Source organism: Saimiri boliviensis, chromosome 8 (genome assembly GCF_048565385.1).
Source record: "Saimiri boliviensis isolate mSaiBol1 chromosome 8, mSaiBol1.pri, whole genome shotgun sequence".
Lineage (NCBI taxonomy): Eukaryota > Metazoa > Chordata > Mammalia > Primates > Cebidae > Saimiri > Saimiri boliviensis.
In genome coordinates, this window is record NC_133456.1 from 54,714,634 (window position 1) to 54,732,956 (window position 18,323).

At 40.8% G+C, this 18,323-nt stretch overlaps 1 protein-coding gene and 1 pseudogene across 4 annotated transcripts in view; both read right to left on the minus strand.

Annotated features, from left to right (window-relative positions):
• Nucleotides 1-18,323, minus strand: part of ADAMTS9 (ADAM metallopeptidase with thrombospondin type 1 motif 9) — a 207,846-nt gene that overhangs the window by 35,768 nt on the left and 153,755 nt on the right. For 3 of the 4 annotated variants that reach the window (XM_074404500.1, XM_010350914.3, XM_010350912.3), the window contains 3 exons: nt 15,177-15,281; nt 10,577-10,671; nt 491-4,451 (listed from right to left, as the gene is read on the minus strand). In XM_074404500.1, the coding sequence (XP_074260601.1) occupies nt 10,582-10,671; nt 15,177-15,281 (195 nt within the window). In that variant the 3' untranslated portion in view covers nt 491-4,451; nt 10,577-10,581. Of the gene's footprint in view, nt 1-490; nt 4,452-10,576; nt 10,672-15,176; nt 15,282-18,323 lie in introns of those variants that run through there. The other variant, XM_074404499.1, reaches the window with a different exon arrangement.
• LOC120367313 (5S ribosomal RNA) lies at nt 6,297-6,415 on the minus strand (annotated as a pseudogene).

Here is an 18,323-nt window from a genome sequence, read left to right on the forward strand (position 1 = left end):
AAATTTCCTCAGTAACAATTCTCCCCTTCTTCCTTATAGTAACAGACTGCCCACCTCCACTTGGCATGAGCTGGGCATGTGGTTGCCAGCTGGAAAGTACATTTCCCAGCCTCATTTGCAGCTAGGTGTGGCTATGCCAATAAAATATCGCCAATACGTTGTAAATAACAATTATGCTTTATCTTCCCTGTCTTGCCTTCAAACAATTGCTCCTTTCCTGCAGGCTAGATGCAGACATTGTGAACCATATGAGAACAATGCTTTTGAGAATGGCCAAGATACAAAACAGAAGGATCTTAGTCCTCTGATATTACGGAGTTGTTACCTACCAGGCCCAGAGTGCCTGCTACCTCTGGAAAGCAAGTAAGAGAAATAAATGTCTACCTTATTTTGGGTTCCCTTTGTTATAGCCTCTGCTGTGGACTGAATTCTGTCCTCAAGTCTTACCCCCAAATTCCTATATTGAAGCCCTAACCCTAATGTGACTGTATTTGGAGATGCCTATAAGAAGGTAATGAAGGTTAAGTCCTGCCCAGAAGGGCAGGACTCGAATCTGATAGAAATGGTAAGCTCGTTAAGAGGAGGAAGAGACACCAGAAATCTTTTTCTCTGTTCATACACACAAGAGGAGAGGCAATGTGAGGACACAGGGAGAAGAGGCCCGTTTACAAGCCAGAAAGAAAGGCCTCCTCAGAAACCAACCCTGACAGCACCTTGATCTTGGACTTCCAGCCTCCAGAGAGCTGTGAGAGAATACATTTCTGATGTTGATACCACCCTGTCTGTGGTATTCTGCAAAGGCAGCCCGAGCAAACTCACGCTATCTCTTAGCCTTGACCTTAACTGAAACACTGCTGCACCCAGACCCTAGGACAGTGCCTAAAAATTAGTAGATATGCAACGAATATTACTTGGTTAAATAAATGAAATGCAAAGACAATATTTAATTTGTGCAGTGCTATACAAATATAAATATACAAATACAAATGATTACTGGACTCTTATAGATTGTACATCTGTCTATTTGTCTACCCATCCATTCATCTTTTTGTCTCCCTGGTTGTATTTACAATGAAAATAAAATCTCACCTGTGAACTCTTACTGGTTCCTTTACTCCCACAGCCCATCCCAAATCTGTCAGTTGTCTGCTCCTATTAATTTTACCACCTGCATCTCTCTATAGTTGTTTTTTTTTCTACCATTAGAATGATCACCACTCTAGGTCCCATTTATCTTTTACTTACTCTGTAAATGCTTCCAAAACTTTCTCCAGTCTCTGCACTTGATCTGTTGCAGAGACTTTTAATTGCATCTTTCAAATTCATTTTGCTTTCTTTACTAGGAACAGATCCATCATTTTATTTTCTATGGCAATGTAGCACTGTGTGAAACAAACCCATTTCCCCACTAGTCCTACAACCACATAACTCAATTCTGGCTAAGGAGATAGAAGTAAAATTTGTTAGGTGAGGTTTCTGAAAAATTTACTTAAAAGAATAATAGAGAACTGAGACTATGCCACTTTCTATCCTTTCCCCAACTCTTTTTTTTTTTTCCTCCTGTCATCTGGAGTTTGGGAGTGATTGCTGGAGCTCTAGCAGCCATATCGAAATATGGAGGACTGAAGAAAGAAGGAGACAAAGAAATGAACTCTGTCCCTGATGAAGCTGTAGAGCTGCCATGCTAGTTCCAAATTGCTTACCTCCTACATAACAATGAAATACACTTTTACATAACAGTAAAATATACTTTTAAATATGTAAAAATATATTTTACATTGCAGTCAGATCTCTGTAATTAGCTGCTGAACACAATCCCTAAGTGATCCAGAGCCCGTGCCTTCACTGCTGTCAGCTTAAGCCTGCTGATGCACATTTTGATGGCAGCTATTTTGCCAGCACTGATGCAAGGCTTAAAGGGATATGTGAAACACTTTATCCTGGAAGGTAAGTGGGAGGACTATGAATAGCCTCATTTTACACATGAAAAAACTAAGGCTCAAGGTCATACAGTTAGTAAACACTAGAGAAGGGTGAGAACTGAGGCCTCACATAATGCTGAGTGATAGCAAGGGACAGGACTTTGGTGTAAACTCTGGGATTTGGAGATTGTGCACAGGCACATGCATGTGTTCTCACACACACACACACACACACACACACACACACACACACACAATGGGAATTTAGAGTGGATGCCCACTTTTTTCATGTCTCCATCCCATCTCCTCTTTTCTGATAACAACAAAACTTCTCTCCTGGGAACCAACTCTTTTTCAATTGAAGCTGTTGGTCACCTGACTCTAGATAGCCACTGGCACAGGATCCCAGCCCCCTTGATATTGTGATTGGTCTAGAAGTGGTCACTTGATGCAAACAGAGCCAAACAGAGTTCTTCTTTGGGAGACGACCACTTATTCAGTGTGTGTGAATGTGAGGTGATTTGCAACTCTAAGGCTCTGTCTCCTTACCATCAAATGAAGGCTAGTCTATTACCTGCTGTATTTTATGGTTGTGAGGATGAGGTGAAACAATATAAGTAAAAGGCCTGGCATATGGTGAATTTTCGGTTATAATTTGCTTTTAGTAGACTGACTTAGAAAGCTCTCATTTTTCCCTGGACACCACACAGGGTAGGAACTACTGCCATATAAAATGAACAATTAAATGCTCAAATCCCACCTAAATATTTTGTTTTGTTTTCTCATTTGGTTCCCAAGAGGGGTAGTTCCCAGTTTCCAGAAAAAACACTTTAACTGATTTTTGCATGATGAAAAGACAGATCTTATGGACAACCCCCATTCCTATCTGTCTCTAGAATGGTAATTGTAATAGATGAAATAAAAAAAATCTTCACTTCTTCTCAATCTGGAAACTAGAGACATTTTTACTTCAACTTGAATCAAGAGTCCAGAAACTATGCAAAACACAAATGGTTCCGGTGTGGTGATGTATTTATTCATAATATATTTTAAGAACATATTAATAATGGAGAATAACACTTATTCATATACTGAATATAAAATTTCCTGGACCACTCTAGAGCTTGCTTGGAGCTGGAGAATACTGCCAGGCTTTTCTTAATCTCTTTGGTCTTTGGAAGCGGGCAGGGTTTTTCAAACCAAGTGTCTTCCATGCGCCATTGGCAAAGGCTTCCTTTCATCAGTTTGGAAGGACAGAAAGACCATGGCTTCAGCACTTCCATTTTGCAAAGAAGTAACAAAAAAGGTGAATTAATGAACAATCAGAAAGACTCAAAGCATTTTGTACTCCACAGTTCATTTCTTCACACAAACATCCATTACTGCAGTGCCCATGAAAACTGGCAGGGTGTTAGGCTCACAGCCTGACAAGCAGTCACGTCACCAGCCAATGCTTTCATGCAAAAGGGGATCCTGATGATTCAGAACCTGATTCTAAACTTCTCCAGGTGTGCTAGTGAGCTGAAGGTCACACCCATTCTGTGCATCCTCTGTCTTGCTACTGGTAAACTTGGATGTCATTTTAGAGTATCTTGGCAAAATGGTGAGAGGATCTCACTTTCCCAATGTCACTCTGTAAGGAAACTGCTTGTGGGATCCTCCATTTGATTGTAGAGAGACCAAGGCACCGTGGGCTGAAGCAAAGAATATTAACACTAACAACAATAAGGACAAAGTCCAAGTCTCTTCTAAAAAAGGCATGTCCAAAAATAAGGGTAAAGAGCTGGTCTTATTTCATCCAAGTGATTCTGTGCACTGGAAATTGTCCTTCTGTTCCTCCCTTTCATTAAAAGTGTTTATATTTCTGAGTCTGAAGATCATTTAAATACATACAATATTAGCACCAAGGCAGCATATTTTTTTTCCCAGAGATCACATGAAACTGAATAGATATTTAACATAGTTAATAGTTGGTACAATCTGTGATATCATGAAATTACTTATTGGGTGATACTTGCCTAGAAAAGACAAAAATACTTTTTACATAACTCTCATAGCACCTTGATGATGGGTAGGTTGTTTTAAAAAAAATTCGTTTTAAAAAAGTAAAAACAGAACATTTACAGATGAAAAGTAAACAATAGTGTACCGTGATAATGAAGGATCACTTTGTCATAGTACTACATGCAAAGGCAGTCATAATAGAATCATTTTACGTACAAAAATATTACATCACAATAAATAATTTCAAACATAAATATTAAACTTTACATCATTAGGATATTCCACATATACACACACACACATATATATGTGTATATATGTATGTGTATATATGTATATATATGTATATGTATACACATTTACACACGCAAGCATACAAGTCTCTCTCACACACATAGACACACACATGCACACACACACACACACACACACTCACACACACACACACACATGCACCCAAATTAAGGTGGAGGTATTGCATTACTATCCTTCATCCATCCCATAATGGCTTCCTCTTCAGAGCACCTGAAATAAATAGACCAGAAAATATAAACCTTCTGCCTCAAAAGTCATAAGTTAAGAATGGGCAGCGGATACATTTTTACACACAGAATTTAAAATTAACACTTATTTTCTCTGGATTTTATTTTTATTTTTTCTAAGTCACAGTATCATTCTGTTACCCAGGCTGGAGTGCAATGGCATAACCATGGCTCACTGCAGCCTTGACCTTGTGCAAGCAATCGTCCCATCTCAGCCTCCCAGCTAGCTGGGTCTACAGGTGTATACCATTATGCTTATTTATTTATTTATTTATTTATTTATTTATTTGCAGAAATGGGAGTCTCACTATGTTTCCCAGGATGGTTTCAACAACCTGGACTCAAGAAATTCTCCTGTCTTAGCCTCCCAGAGTGCTGGGATTATATGCATGAACCACCACAGCTGGCCCTAGATTTTAAAAGTAATGTTTGTTCGCTGTAAAAAACATACAAGTTTCTGGGAAGTAATAAAGAATAAAATTTTAAAACCCACTAGCCTGAAATCTCCCCACCTGAGATAACTGCTCTTTATATGTGGGTAGTTTGGTATTTCCTTCTAGTCTTTTTTCTATAAATATATGTTTATATGTGTAAATATTGTATATATGTACTTATGCATAAAATTTACTGCATATAACATATATACAAAATTTATCTTCTTAGACATAAAATATATAAAGTACATATATAATGGTGATCTCTAGTGGATACCTGCTGACTTTTGCATACCTCCATCCCATTTCCCCATTTCTGATAACACAACGCCTTCTTGTACTTTGGAAACCATCCGTCTTCTAACTGAAACTGTCAATCATCTGACTCTAGGCGGGTACATGATCTCCAATCCTTAGATGCTGTGATTGGTTAAAAAATGATGATGTGACCTAACCAGAGCTCAACAGAGTTATTTTGCAGAATGTATGGTAGGAGATGAATATTTACTTGAATCATGCATTGTAAGGATGATATAATCCTTGAGCTGCCCAGGACCATGGTGTGGGGATGATGATCTGCCTCAGAATAAAGCCATTTAAGAGGCAATCATTGCTGATTAATAAAGAAAGAAAGAACATTGATGACTGTTTGAACTTCTGGATCTAGCCATGCCTGAAGCTAGCATACTTCTTGGATATCTCAGTTACTTAAGACATAAATTTCTTAGCTCTTTGCAACAGAAATAATCCTAAATGTCAAATAGGCACTCTTGTATCAGGATGTTCGAGAGCCTTACATGGTAATGGGCTACTGGAAGCTTGAGGGAAGATGCAGGAGGGTCATAAGAATTGGTTGAGCTCGGCCGGGCGCGGTGGCTCAAGCTTGTAATCCCAGCACTTTGGGAGGCCGAGGTGGGTGGATCACGAGGTCAAGAGATCGAGACCATCCTGGTCAACATGGTGAAACCCCGTCTCTACTAAAAATACAAAAAATTAGCTGGGCATGGTGGCACGTGCCTGTAATCCCAGCCACTCAGGAGGCTGAGGCAGGAGAATTGCCTGAACCCAGGAGGCGGAGGTTGCAGTGAGCCGAGATCGCGCCATAGCACTCCAGCCTGGGTAACAAGAGCGAAACTCCGTCTCAAAAAAAAAAAAAAAAAAAAAATGGTTGAGCTCATCCCTTGTAGCTGAAGGCACTGGGATGATAAAAAGAGTGACCCATTCAGTCCTTTACTCGGCAGAAGAATCACTTTCTGGCATTATGTACTTAGGTCAGGGACTGCCGAACTTTAACATGCATGATGCCTGCAGACTTTGTTAAAATGCAGATTCTGATTTCACAGGTATAGAGTTAGGCCTGACACTGTGCATTTTATTTATTTTTATTTTTTAAAAGCCTACGGCACCCAGTATTCCCAGACGGTCTCCCATCCAAGTACTAACCAGGCCCCACCCTGCTTAGCAGCGAAGATCAGATGAGATTAGGTATGCTCAGGGTGGTATGGCCATGGATGAACATGGCATTTCTAACAAGTTCCTAGGTGAAGCTGATCACAGTGGTCCTTGGAACACAGTATGAGTAACAGAGGGTGTGGCACATTGCAGAGATTAGGAACACCGGCTTTAGTATAGATCACTCTGGGTTCTCACGAGGGAATTTACGATTACCTTTTTATCTTTTTAATGTTTTTGAGACAGAGTCTCACTCTGTCATCGAGGCTGCAGTGCAGTGGCATGATCTTGGCTGACTGCAACCTCTGCCCCACAGGTTCAAGTGATTCTTCTGCCTCAGCCTCCTGAGCAGCTAGGACTACAGGCATGCACCAACACACCCAGCTAAATTTTGAATTTGTAGTAGAGATGGGGTTTCATCATGTTGGCCAGGCTGGTCTTGAACTCCTGACCTCAAGTGATCTGCCTGCCACAGGCGTGAGCCACCATACCCAGCTTCAGCATGATCTTAAGCAAGTTACTTAACTGTTTTGGGGTTCAGCTTCCTCATACGTAAAATAGCAGCCCCTCCACACAGTTTTGTTGTGAGGATTCAATGAAATATTACTCAACAAATGCCATTGTGGTTATTACTATTACATTCTTGGGAAGTATTTCTCAAAGAATGAGCTGTGATTCACTTGTATCAGAATTCCCTGTATTAAAATTACAGATCCCTGAATCTACCAGAGACCTAATGAAGTGGGACCCGTAGAGATGCAGCCCAATAAATAGCATTTTAAATAAGCTCTGCAAAGAGCTGGTACAAATCCTACTAAAACAATTAAAAAATAATCGAAGAGGAGATATTCCTTCCTAACTCATTCTTTGTAACCTGTATCATCCTGATACCAATATCTGGCAAAGACACAACAACAACAAAAAAGAAAACTACAGACTAATATGCCTGATGAATACTGAAGTGAAAATCCTCAATGAAATACCAGCAAACTGAATCCAGCAACATACAATAAAGATAATCTACCATGATCAAGTGGGCTTTATTCTTGAGAGGCAAGGATCATTCAACATACGCAAATCTGTAAATGTGATTCACTATGCAAACAATTAAAAACAAAAACGCTATGATCATATAAATAGATGCAGAAAAAGCATTTCATAAAATCCAACATCCCTTCATGATAAAAACCTACAAGGAACAAGATGTCAAAGGAACATATCTCAAAATAATAATAGCCATCTATAACAAACCCACAGCCAATATAATACTGCAGAGGCAAAAGTTGGAAGCATTCTTCCTCCTAAGAACTGGAACAAGACAAGAATGTGTACTCTCACCACTGGTTTGTTTTTTTTTTTTTTTTTTTTTTTTTTTGGTTGGGGGGGAAGGAGTTTCGCTCTTGTTACCCAGGCTGGAGTGCAATGACGCGATCTCGGCTCACCGCAACCTCCGCCTCCTGGGTTCAAGCAATTCTCCTGCCTCAGCCTCCTGAGTAGCTGGGATTACAGGCACGCGCCACCAGGCCCAGCTAATTTTTGCATTTTTTAGTAGAGACGGGGTTTCACCTTGTTGACCAGGATGGTCTCGATCTCTTGACCTCGTGATCCACCCGCCTCGGCCTCCCAAAGTGCTGGGATTACAGGCGTGAGCCACCGCGCCCGCTCTTATTCAACATAGTATTGGAAATCTTAGAGCAATCAGGCAAGAGAAAGAGAGAAAAGACATCCAAATCAGAAAAGAGGAAGTTAAATTACGTTCCTTCACCGACCATATGATTCTATACGGAGAAAACCCTAAAGGTTCCACCAAAAGATTCCTAGACCTGACAAATGACTTTGGCAAATTTTCAGGATGCGAAATAAATGTACAAAAATCAGAAGCATTTCTATACACAAATAAAATTCAAATTGAGAACAAAATCAAGAATGCAATCCATTTATAATCACTAAAAAAAAGAATAAAATACTTAGGAATACATCTAACCAAGCAGGTAAAATATCTCTAAAAGAACTATAAACATTGCTTAAGGAAATCACAGATGACACAAATAGAAAAACGTTCCATGCTCATCGACTGGAAGAATCAATAGCATTAAAATGTCCATACTGCCCAAAGAAATCTACAGATTCAACAAAATTTCTATCAAATTACCAATGTTATTCTTCACAGAGTTAGGAGAACTATTCTAAAATTGATATAAAACCAAAGCAGAGTCTAAATAGCAAAAGCAATCCTAGGAAAAGAGCGAAGCCAGAGATATCATCTTACTGGACTTCAAACTGTACTCGATGGCAACAAACTATACTTACTATAAGGTAACCAAAACAACATGGGGCTGGTACAGAAACAGACACATAAACCAATGGAACAGAATAAAGAACCCAGAAATAAAGCTATACATCTATAACCAACTGGTTATATATGCTGGGAAAGCTGGCTAACCATACATAGAAGAATGAAATTGAATCTCTATCTCTCACCATATACAAAAAGTAACTCAGGATAGATTGAAGACTTAAATTTAAGACTTCAAATCATAAAAATTCTAGAAGAAAATCCAGGAAACAGTCTTCCAGACATTGGCCTAGGCAAATAATTTATGACTAAGTCCTCAAAAGCAAATGCAACAAAACAAAAATTGATAATGGAGACCTAACTAAACTAAAGAGCTTCTGCACAGCAAAATAAACTATCAACAGAATAGACAGACAACCTAGAGAATAGGAGAAAACATTTTTAAACTATACATTTGATAAAGTACTAATATCCAGAATCTATAAGGAACTTAAGCAACTCAACAAGAAAAAAAACCAATCAACCCTATTAAAAAGTAGGCAAAGGACATGGGCAGATACTTCTCAAAAAAAGACACACAAGCGGGCAACAAATATATGAAAAAAATGCTGAACATCACTAATCATCACAGAAATGCAAGTCAAAACCACAATGAGATAACATCTCATTGTGACTATTCTTAAAATGACTATTCTTAAAAAGTAGAATGACTTTTCTTAAAAAGTAGAAAGATAACAGCTATTGGTGAGATTGCAGAGAAAAATGGACTACACTGTTGGTGGGATCCTAAATTAGTTTAACCTCTGTGAAAAACAGTTTGGAGATTTCTTTTTCTTTCTTTCTTTCTTTCTTTTTTCTTTTTTTTTTTTTTTTTTTGAGACAGAGTCTCACTCTGCTGCCCAGGCTGGAGGGGAATGTTGTGATCTCGGCTCACTGCAACCTCTGCCTCCCAGGTTCAAGCGATTCTCCTGCCTCGGTCACGCAAGTAGCTAGGACTACAGGCACATGCCGCCACACCTATCTAATTTTTGTATTTTTAGTAAAGATGGGATTTCACCATATTGGGGCAAGCTGGTCTCAAACTCCTGACCTCACAATTCGCCCACCGTGGCCTCCCAAAGTCCTGGGATTACAGGTGTGAGCCACCATGCCCAGCCCTGGTGATTTCTGAAAGAACTGGAAACAGAATTACCATTTGACCCAGCAATCCATTACTGAGTATATATCAAAAAGAAAATAAATCATTCAACCAAAAACACCTGCACTAACATGTTTATTGCAGCACTATTAACAATAGCAAAGATGGAATCAGGTGCCCATTAATGGTGGATTGGATTTTAAAAATATGGTCTGGATACATGATGGGATATTATGCAACCACAAAAAAGAATGTAACTATGTCCTTTGCAGCAATACAGATGCAGCTGGAGGCCATTTTCCTAAGTGAATTAACACAGAAACAAAAACCAAATACCATATGCTCTTGCTTATAATTGGGAGTGGAACATTGGATACACGTGGACATAAAGACAGAAATAATGGACACTGGCGACTCCAAACGGGAGGAGGGAGGGAAGGAAAATCTATTTATTGAATACCACGTTCACTGTTGGGGTGATGGGTTCAAGCGAAGCCTACAACTCAACACAATATATCAGTGTAACAAATTTGCACATGTACCTCCTGAATCTAAAATTTCAAAGTAAATAAATAAAAAGGCCAGCTCTGCAGAGGGGAACCCATATCTAATGGCAGAGAACTGATGGCTTCAGTCATGTCAGAACAGAGGAGCATAAGATAAAAAAGTAGAGCAGTATTGGGTCAGCTTCAAGATCCTTAACTATAACCCTGCCTGATCCACCCACATTTGCTCATCTGTGCTACATAAAGAATAAAAGACAGACAGACAGACACAGGACTACTTACCTTAGCTATAAAACTCGCACTTCCAGGCCAGTACCAGAGGATGGAGTGCATTTCCCACAGTAACCACCGCATTTCCCTATGACTCGGGTACCATCCTGCAAGGAGATGCATCATCTTAGGCTACCTGCTTGGTTAGTGTTTTCAAGGCCTGCACTAGCTTTTTGGGAAAATGTTCTTATACACACAGTAAGTGGGCCTTCTGAACTGACATGAAGCCCACCATACTCACCATGGTCTAAAGCAGGGGCTGGCAAACTTCAGCCTGGGAGCCAAATCCAGCCCACCACCTGTTTTTGTGTGGCTTGCAAGTTAAGGATGATTTTTATATTTTTAAATAATTGAGAAAAAGTAAACTAAAAATAATATTTCTTGACACATAAAATCATATGAAATCCAAATTTCAGTGTCTATTAATAAAGTTTCATTGGAACATAGCCACATTCATTTATTTACTTGATGTCTATAGCTGCTTCCATGCTGTAAAAATAGAATTGAGTCTCAGCTTCATACTGCTTCTTGGTGCAGAGCAAATCACACTGACATTGTTTTAATGTGAAAGTGTTTTGAGTGCTATGTGTATTACTAGATCATTATACTTTATGTGCTTATTACCAGTGTATACCATTATGACAAATCAAGAAAAGAAGAGAAATGTTGACTTTGAATGTTACACTTTTAAGGTATGATGGCACGTGGATTATTTTATCAAATTCAGATGACAAAGTATTGTGATTATTATGAAATGACACTATAGCTGTGCTAAAAGAATGCCATATTACCATCACCAATCTAAATACTCATCACGATATTCCCAACTCACAGGAAAGCAATAGTCAAAAATTTAGAAAATTTAAAATGGAATATCTCACCATAGCAGCCTCGATCACCAGGCGCCTCCTGACCTCAGCCTCCTGAGTAGCTAAGACTACAGGTGCACACCACCACACCCAGCTATTTTTTTTTTTTTTTTTTCTGTAGAAATTGGTTCTCCCTATGTTGCCCAAGCTGGTCTTGAACTCCTGGGCTCAAGCAATCCTCCTGCCTCAGCCTTTCAAAGTGCTGAGATTCTGGGCACAAGCTACTGCATCTGGCCACCTGCTTGTGTTTTAACAAGTCCTGCAGGTGATGGTGAGGTACTTGCAAATTTGAGAACCACTGCTTTAGAGGAACGCTGGTTCAAATAAAGTCACACAGGTTTCTTTCCTGTATGCTTTATTCCCCCTCACAAGCTAATGCCTACTGTGACTCTTCAGGAAGGACATACAACATACTAGCATTTTTTCCCAAATGTGTTGGGTGGTGGAAGTCTGTTTTCAGGAATCATCGCTAGGAGATGTTTTTCTATGAAACCACACAGGGGAAGCCAGGCATAGAGCAGTGTTTTTCCAGATTGCCGGGATCCAGACAGGGCTCAGTCACAGTTCCCAGACACTCATAAGGAGTACCTGACAGGCCCTGGAGATTAATTTTAAGCTCAGACTCTCTGAGCTGCCAAAATACACCAACATTAAAAAAAAAAAAAAAAAAAAAAAAAAAAAAAAAAAAAAAAAAAAAAAAGCCTGCAGGCAATTATACCCAGCTCCCTCCAGCCTAGGCATCTCCCAGAAGCCTTGGGGAACAGCCAATGTAGTGATCATTCTTTCCATAAGGTGGCGCTCCTGGCTTTAATTATTTTTAGTTTCCGGCTGAAACAATAATAACCAGCTAACAAATAGAATTATACTTCATGTTACGTAGTTTACCTAGATGGGTTTCCTACAATCACAGTTTTATTTATTTATTTCCCTATTTTTTTAACAGAGTCTCACTCTATCACCCAGGCTGCAGTGCAGTGGCACTAGACAGGCACATTTTTTGGTTCTGGGTCACTGAAACATACAGTATATTCCAAAACAGCATGTTGTACACAATAAAAATATACAACTTTTATTTGTCCATAGAAAAGAAACATAATGTATATATTTTGGAGGGAAGGAATTGGGGAAGAAAATTATAATTTCGGGGCACATTCTAAAGCTCATGCACTCTCTCTCAGCTATCTTTATTCCTTTCAGTGTAAGGAAAAATATTTAATGACTAATTTTTGCAAGTAATCAATATGGCTATTTAATCGGATCTGAGGTCACTGATTGGCTTCGATGGAGAAAAGACAGAGTGAGATAGTTTTTTTCACAGACACAAATTTACTTAATCCTGGTAACTAGAAAAAGAGCAGGTTTTCAAATCTGGGATGTCACAATTGGACATTTCTCCCATTTCTCAGGTGAGAAAGGCAGGTTGAACTGCTTTTTTACATTCTTATTTTGAGAATAAGTGGAAGTATTTGTGATAGCATTTCCAGATTTAGAAAATAAAAATACAGGATGCTTGATTAAATATGAATATCAGATAAACAACATATACATGTTTAGTATAAGTATGTCCCATGTAATAACAGTACACTTATAGTAAATAATGTTCATTGTGTACATGTTTGGTTTTGTTTCTGAGATGGTGTCTCACTTTGCAGTCAAACCTGGAATGCAGTGGCACAATCATGGCTCACTGCCCCCTCGACATCCTGGGCTCAAGGGATCCTCCCACCTCAGCCTCCAAGTAGCTGGGATTACAGGCGAGCACACCATGTCTAGCTAATTTTTAAAGGTTTTGCAAAACCAGGGTCTCACCACCTTGCCCAGACTGGTCTCGAACTCTTAGGATCAAGCGATCCTTATTGTGTATTTGAAATTCTAATTTAACCAGGTGTCCTGTATTTTATCTGGCAGTTTTGCCTTGTAATAATACGCTACTTTCCCAGCTCTCTTCTTTGTCTTCCCTTACCTACATTTCTGAGGCAACCCCAGGCAGGGCTCCTGGCTGAGGTGGGACTGGGGAAACAGGCCATGCTTTGGTAAACTTAGGCATATTTTTCCATGAGTCAGGTTTCTGCCCCAAGTTCTCAGGACTTCAGAGGGAAGGCTGTCAAGTGGCAGCGGTTTCTGACATGGCTGTACATTTGAATCACCGGGGAGTTTTGAATTCTACTTCTGCCAGGGCCGCCCACTCTCAGAGATTCCGATTCGGTTCACCTGTGTGGGAAGGACCTGGGCACATGCATTTTTTTTTTTTTTTTTTTTTTTTTTTGAGACTGAGTTTCGCTCTTGTTACCCAGGCTGGAGTGCAATGGCGCGATCTCGGCTCACCGCAACCTCCGCCTCCTGGGTTCAGGCAATTCTCCTGCCTCAGCCTCCTGAGTAGCTGGGATTATAGGCACGCGCCACCATGCCCAGCTAATTTTTTGTATTTTTAGTAGAGACGGGGTTTCACCATGTTGACCAGGATGGTCTCGATCTCTCGACCTCGTGATCCACCCGCCTCGGCCTCCCAAAGTGCTGGGATTACAGGCTTGAGCCACCGCGCCCGGCCGGCACATGCATTTTAAAATTGCTCAGGTGATTCTACTATACACCCAAGGTGAGAAACAGTACACAGTCAACATGCTTTTTGGTTCACAACGGGGTTATGTCTCAATAAACATTGCAAGTTGAAAATATCGTGAAGTCAAAAACACATTTAATATATCTCACCTTCTGAACATTACAGTCTAGCCTAGCCTACCTTAAATGTACTCAGAACATCTGCATTAGCTTATATATAGCAGGGCAAAATCATGTAAAACAAAGCCTATTTTATAATAGGGTGTTGCATATTTCATGTAATTTATTGAATACTGTACAGAGTGAAAAACAGAACAGTTGTATGGGTATTCAAAGTAGAGTTTCTACCGAGCGTGTTTTGCTTTGGAACCATGGTGAAGTTGAAAACTCAAGTGGAACCCTCGAAAGTTGAGGACTATCCGTACAGCATGGCGTTTCTCAAGCTGTACTGTGCCCATCACCACCTGAAACCTTGTTCTGCTGTAGACTCTGACTCACTTGGGTCTGGGCCCCAGAATCTGCATTTCCAACGGGCCCCGAGGTGACGCTGATGCACTTCATAGACCACACCTTAAGCAGCCAGATTTTAGAGTGTGAAAAATGATTACTGTGGGCTCTGTGGGGGTATCTCTAACTCTCCAGATAGATCACTTAATAAGTTATTTGTCTTCCAGCTCCATCTGTATTTCAATTTTTCTAAATAAAAAGAAGAGGGCATTTCCCCTCGGTTTACAGAATGAACCACAAGCTGGCTAACTGCAAGATGTTTGAGCCACATACTCGACAGAGGTTTCTTCCTGCTTTTACCTTCCTGGCTACGTGGTTTTTCTAATTACTAGGATGGTTCATGTCTCAAGAAAGAATTCACCAGGTGTGAAGAAGACTCTCACATCTTAATCACATGTAAACACTGCACCCTAGGTATATTTCCTAAATGGTCTTCCTGACACTGCAAAACACCTTAAGTAGGAAAGCACATTTGCTTGTTACTTCAGCACAACTACCACAGTTATAAAGACAGAAAGAAAGAAAGAGAGAGAGAAAGAAAGAAGGAAGGAAGAAAGGAAGGAAGGGAAAAAAAGAAAGGAAAGAGAGAGAAGGAAAGGAAAGAAGGAAGGAAGGAAAGACAGACAGAAAGAAAGAAAGATCAAAATTCATCTCCCAACCAATCTGTAGAACCTTACCGGTGACTTCTTGATATCAGAGACAGCATAATTCCCTTGTGATATCCATCTGGCAGATTCAGCTAAAGACAGGCCAGTTCCATAAAGGTTGATGCTGAAACGACCCTGGAATACACGGCCAACAAAAGAGATTTTCAGTCCACGTGATGTCCCCAATAAAAGCAAAGGCAAAGGTGATACAATAAAAGGTACTTCGGAAAACAGAAGGATGTTATTAATTGTGATAGCTACTAATTATTGATGGCGTTTTGTTTGTTCGGGGCCGGCCATTCTTCATGCATCATCTTAATCATCCTCAAAAGAGCTCTATGAAGGAGGTTTTCTTTTCAGGGAAACTGAGGCTTAGCAGAGGTGATTAACTTTTCCAGGATACGGTAAGAGTCCAACTCACATCCTCCTGACTTCAAAGTCCTTGCTCCATTCGGCCTCCCTAACACAGCAGTCCTGATGTTGCTCACAATTATCAGATTCCTTCAGGAACAAAATGTCACAGTGTAATTTTTCTAACAAGATCTTGGTGCCAAGCTTCCTGGGCTTTCAGCTCCCTGGGGTGATTAGCACACTGCATACTAAAGCACAGCAGGGCGGGACTTCAAAGACGACGCGCTTTCCCCAGGATGGTCAGCAGAGGGCAGGGTTGGCTTGCTCAAGACCACCTGGGCCTGTGGGATGTGGCTTCAGGAGTAAGGGATCTTCCAAACCCCGCCAAGGGTGCCTCGCAGAACATGGCGTCTGGTGCCTCAACATTATTTATAAAGAGACGGTGCAGCAGAAAGACCCTCTCACTACTTTCTCCAATTGTCTCTCTCACTCTGTTTCAAAAATGACTTCGCAAAGGCAACTGAAATACTTTGTTCTTGAGACTTCCTATTCCACAATGAGCAGTTTCAGAGCTAAAAATATTCCACATGAGCACTCCTGATGGCTTTCTGTCTCAACCTGATGAGCCAGTACTTTATCAAAACAGTCTTTTATAAAGCAAGAAGGGAGGCAAGGAGGTGCTCACAGCTGGTCAGACCCACTTGTAAATAAAGTTCTTTCACCTGTGATTAGATCCTGGACAGATTTTTTTTCACCTCTTGGAACCTCAGTTTGTTCATCTGTAAAATGGAAGGTACTAAAACTCTCTCCTCTCAGAGCACCGTACAGAGGACTAAATGAAAACAGCCATGTAGCATACGGCTGGCACTTAGTAGGCATGCAAAGAGATGGCATCTACCCTACATTTTCTAACTGTTTTCTAAGTATTCGTGTGATCTCTCCAATATAACAGTAAGCTTATTGAGAGCAGGGGTTTAGTATTGCTTTGTTTATTGAATCAGCTATGGTTTGTAACATATGACTCGTTACTTAAATATTATATTCTAGCTCCTCAATTTAGATTTCCAGGGCTAAGCGTAGCTTCGAGCCCTCTCAGTGCCAGTTCCATAAATATTGACTAACAAGAGTTTATAAACACCTCGGGAGCGCTAGATTCCACAAGATAGAGGTGACCAGAGGACTTAGTTTGGACTAAATCAGTGGTTCTCAACAGGGGATGATTTTGACCTGAGGAGAAATCTGGCAATGTCTGGAAACATTTTTGTTTGTCACAACTGTGGGGGACAAGGAGTGCTGTTGCTATTAGCATCTGGTGGGTAGAGACCAAGGACATTGCTGTGATGCACAGGATCGTCCACAACAGAGAATTCTGCAGCCTGAAATGTCAACAGCGCTGAGGCTGAAAAAATGTGTGCAAAGGGTGGATTCACCCTAGAATCTTGCTCCCCTCTTTACTTTCAGTGTGATCTCAGGCAAGGTACCTATTTGTAAAATGGATTAGTAAGACTTAAGCTGTGAATAGGCGGTGATTAGACAGAAGGCACAATGCATGTCACTCATTACCTAGCAGAGAGCAGGTAATATTTTAAAAATATTTTTGGGCCAGGTGCAGTGGCTGACACCTGTAATCCTAGCCTTTTGGGAGGCCGAAGTGGGTGGATCACCTGATGTCGGGAGTTTGAGACCACCCTGGCCCAACATGGTGAAACCCTGTCTCTACTAAATACAAAAATTAGCTGGGCACGGTGGTGAGTGTCTGTAGTCCCAGCTACTCAGGAGACTGAGGCAGGAGAATCGCTTGAGCCCAGAAGGTGGAGATTGAAGTGAGCAGAGATTGTGCCACTGGACTCCAGCTTGGGTGACATAGTGAAACTCTCTCTCTCTCTCTCTCTCTCTCTCTCTATATATATATATATATATATGACATTATTTTTATGACAATACAGAGATTTATGGCTATTGTGTGGCGTGGCCGCAATGCTCAGATGTTTCTGATTGTAGCTGCACTGAAGCCTCCTCAGACACTGAATTCTGTGTGTTGCATTATTTCACTGGCCATTTTCTTTCTCTTTTTCTTTCTTTTTTATTTTTTTGTTTTTGAGACAGAGTCTCACTCAGTCACCCAGGCTGGAGTACAGTGTTGCGATCTTGGCTCACTGCAACCTCTGCCTCCTGGGTTCAAGCGATTCTGCTACCTCAGCCTTCTGAGTAGCTGGGACTACAGGGGTGCACCACCACACCCAGCTAATTTTTTCTCTGGTAGAGACAAATTTTCACCAAGTTGGCCAGGCTGGTCTTGACCTCAAGTGATCCAACCTGCCTCAGCCTCCCAAAGTGTTGGGATTACAGGTGTGAGCCACTGTGCCTGGGACCCCATTTTCTTATCTTATTACAATTCCTGCCCCCAGGAGTGGGTCCCCAAGAGGGGCATTCTTGGCACTAGGATGGCCTGGGCATAATTCATAATGCCCCTCTTTTCTTCCTCCATTCTACTTCCCACTCAGACTGCCTATCCCACCTGTAATGCAGGAGCAAGGAGACCTGATCTTTGGCACTGAAGTTTTCAGGAGGTCCAGGCTGCTGACCTAGCTTCTTTCTGGACAATGCTCCCAGCTGATCTGGACGTCCAGTGCCTGAGCATGCTCAATACACATGTCTACATGGTCTGTCTTCCCAGAGGGGTTGGTGAACCCAGAAGCAAGAGGGGATCGTCCTCCTCATTCTCCTTCTGCCTTTTCCAGTTCAGGGATCCACATTTGCAGTAAATGTCCTAGCTGATTATTCGCACTCTAAAAGTTGAGTTCCACCAGAGAAGTAAAGACCTAA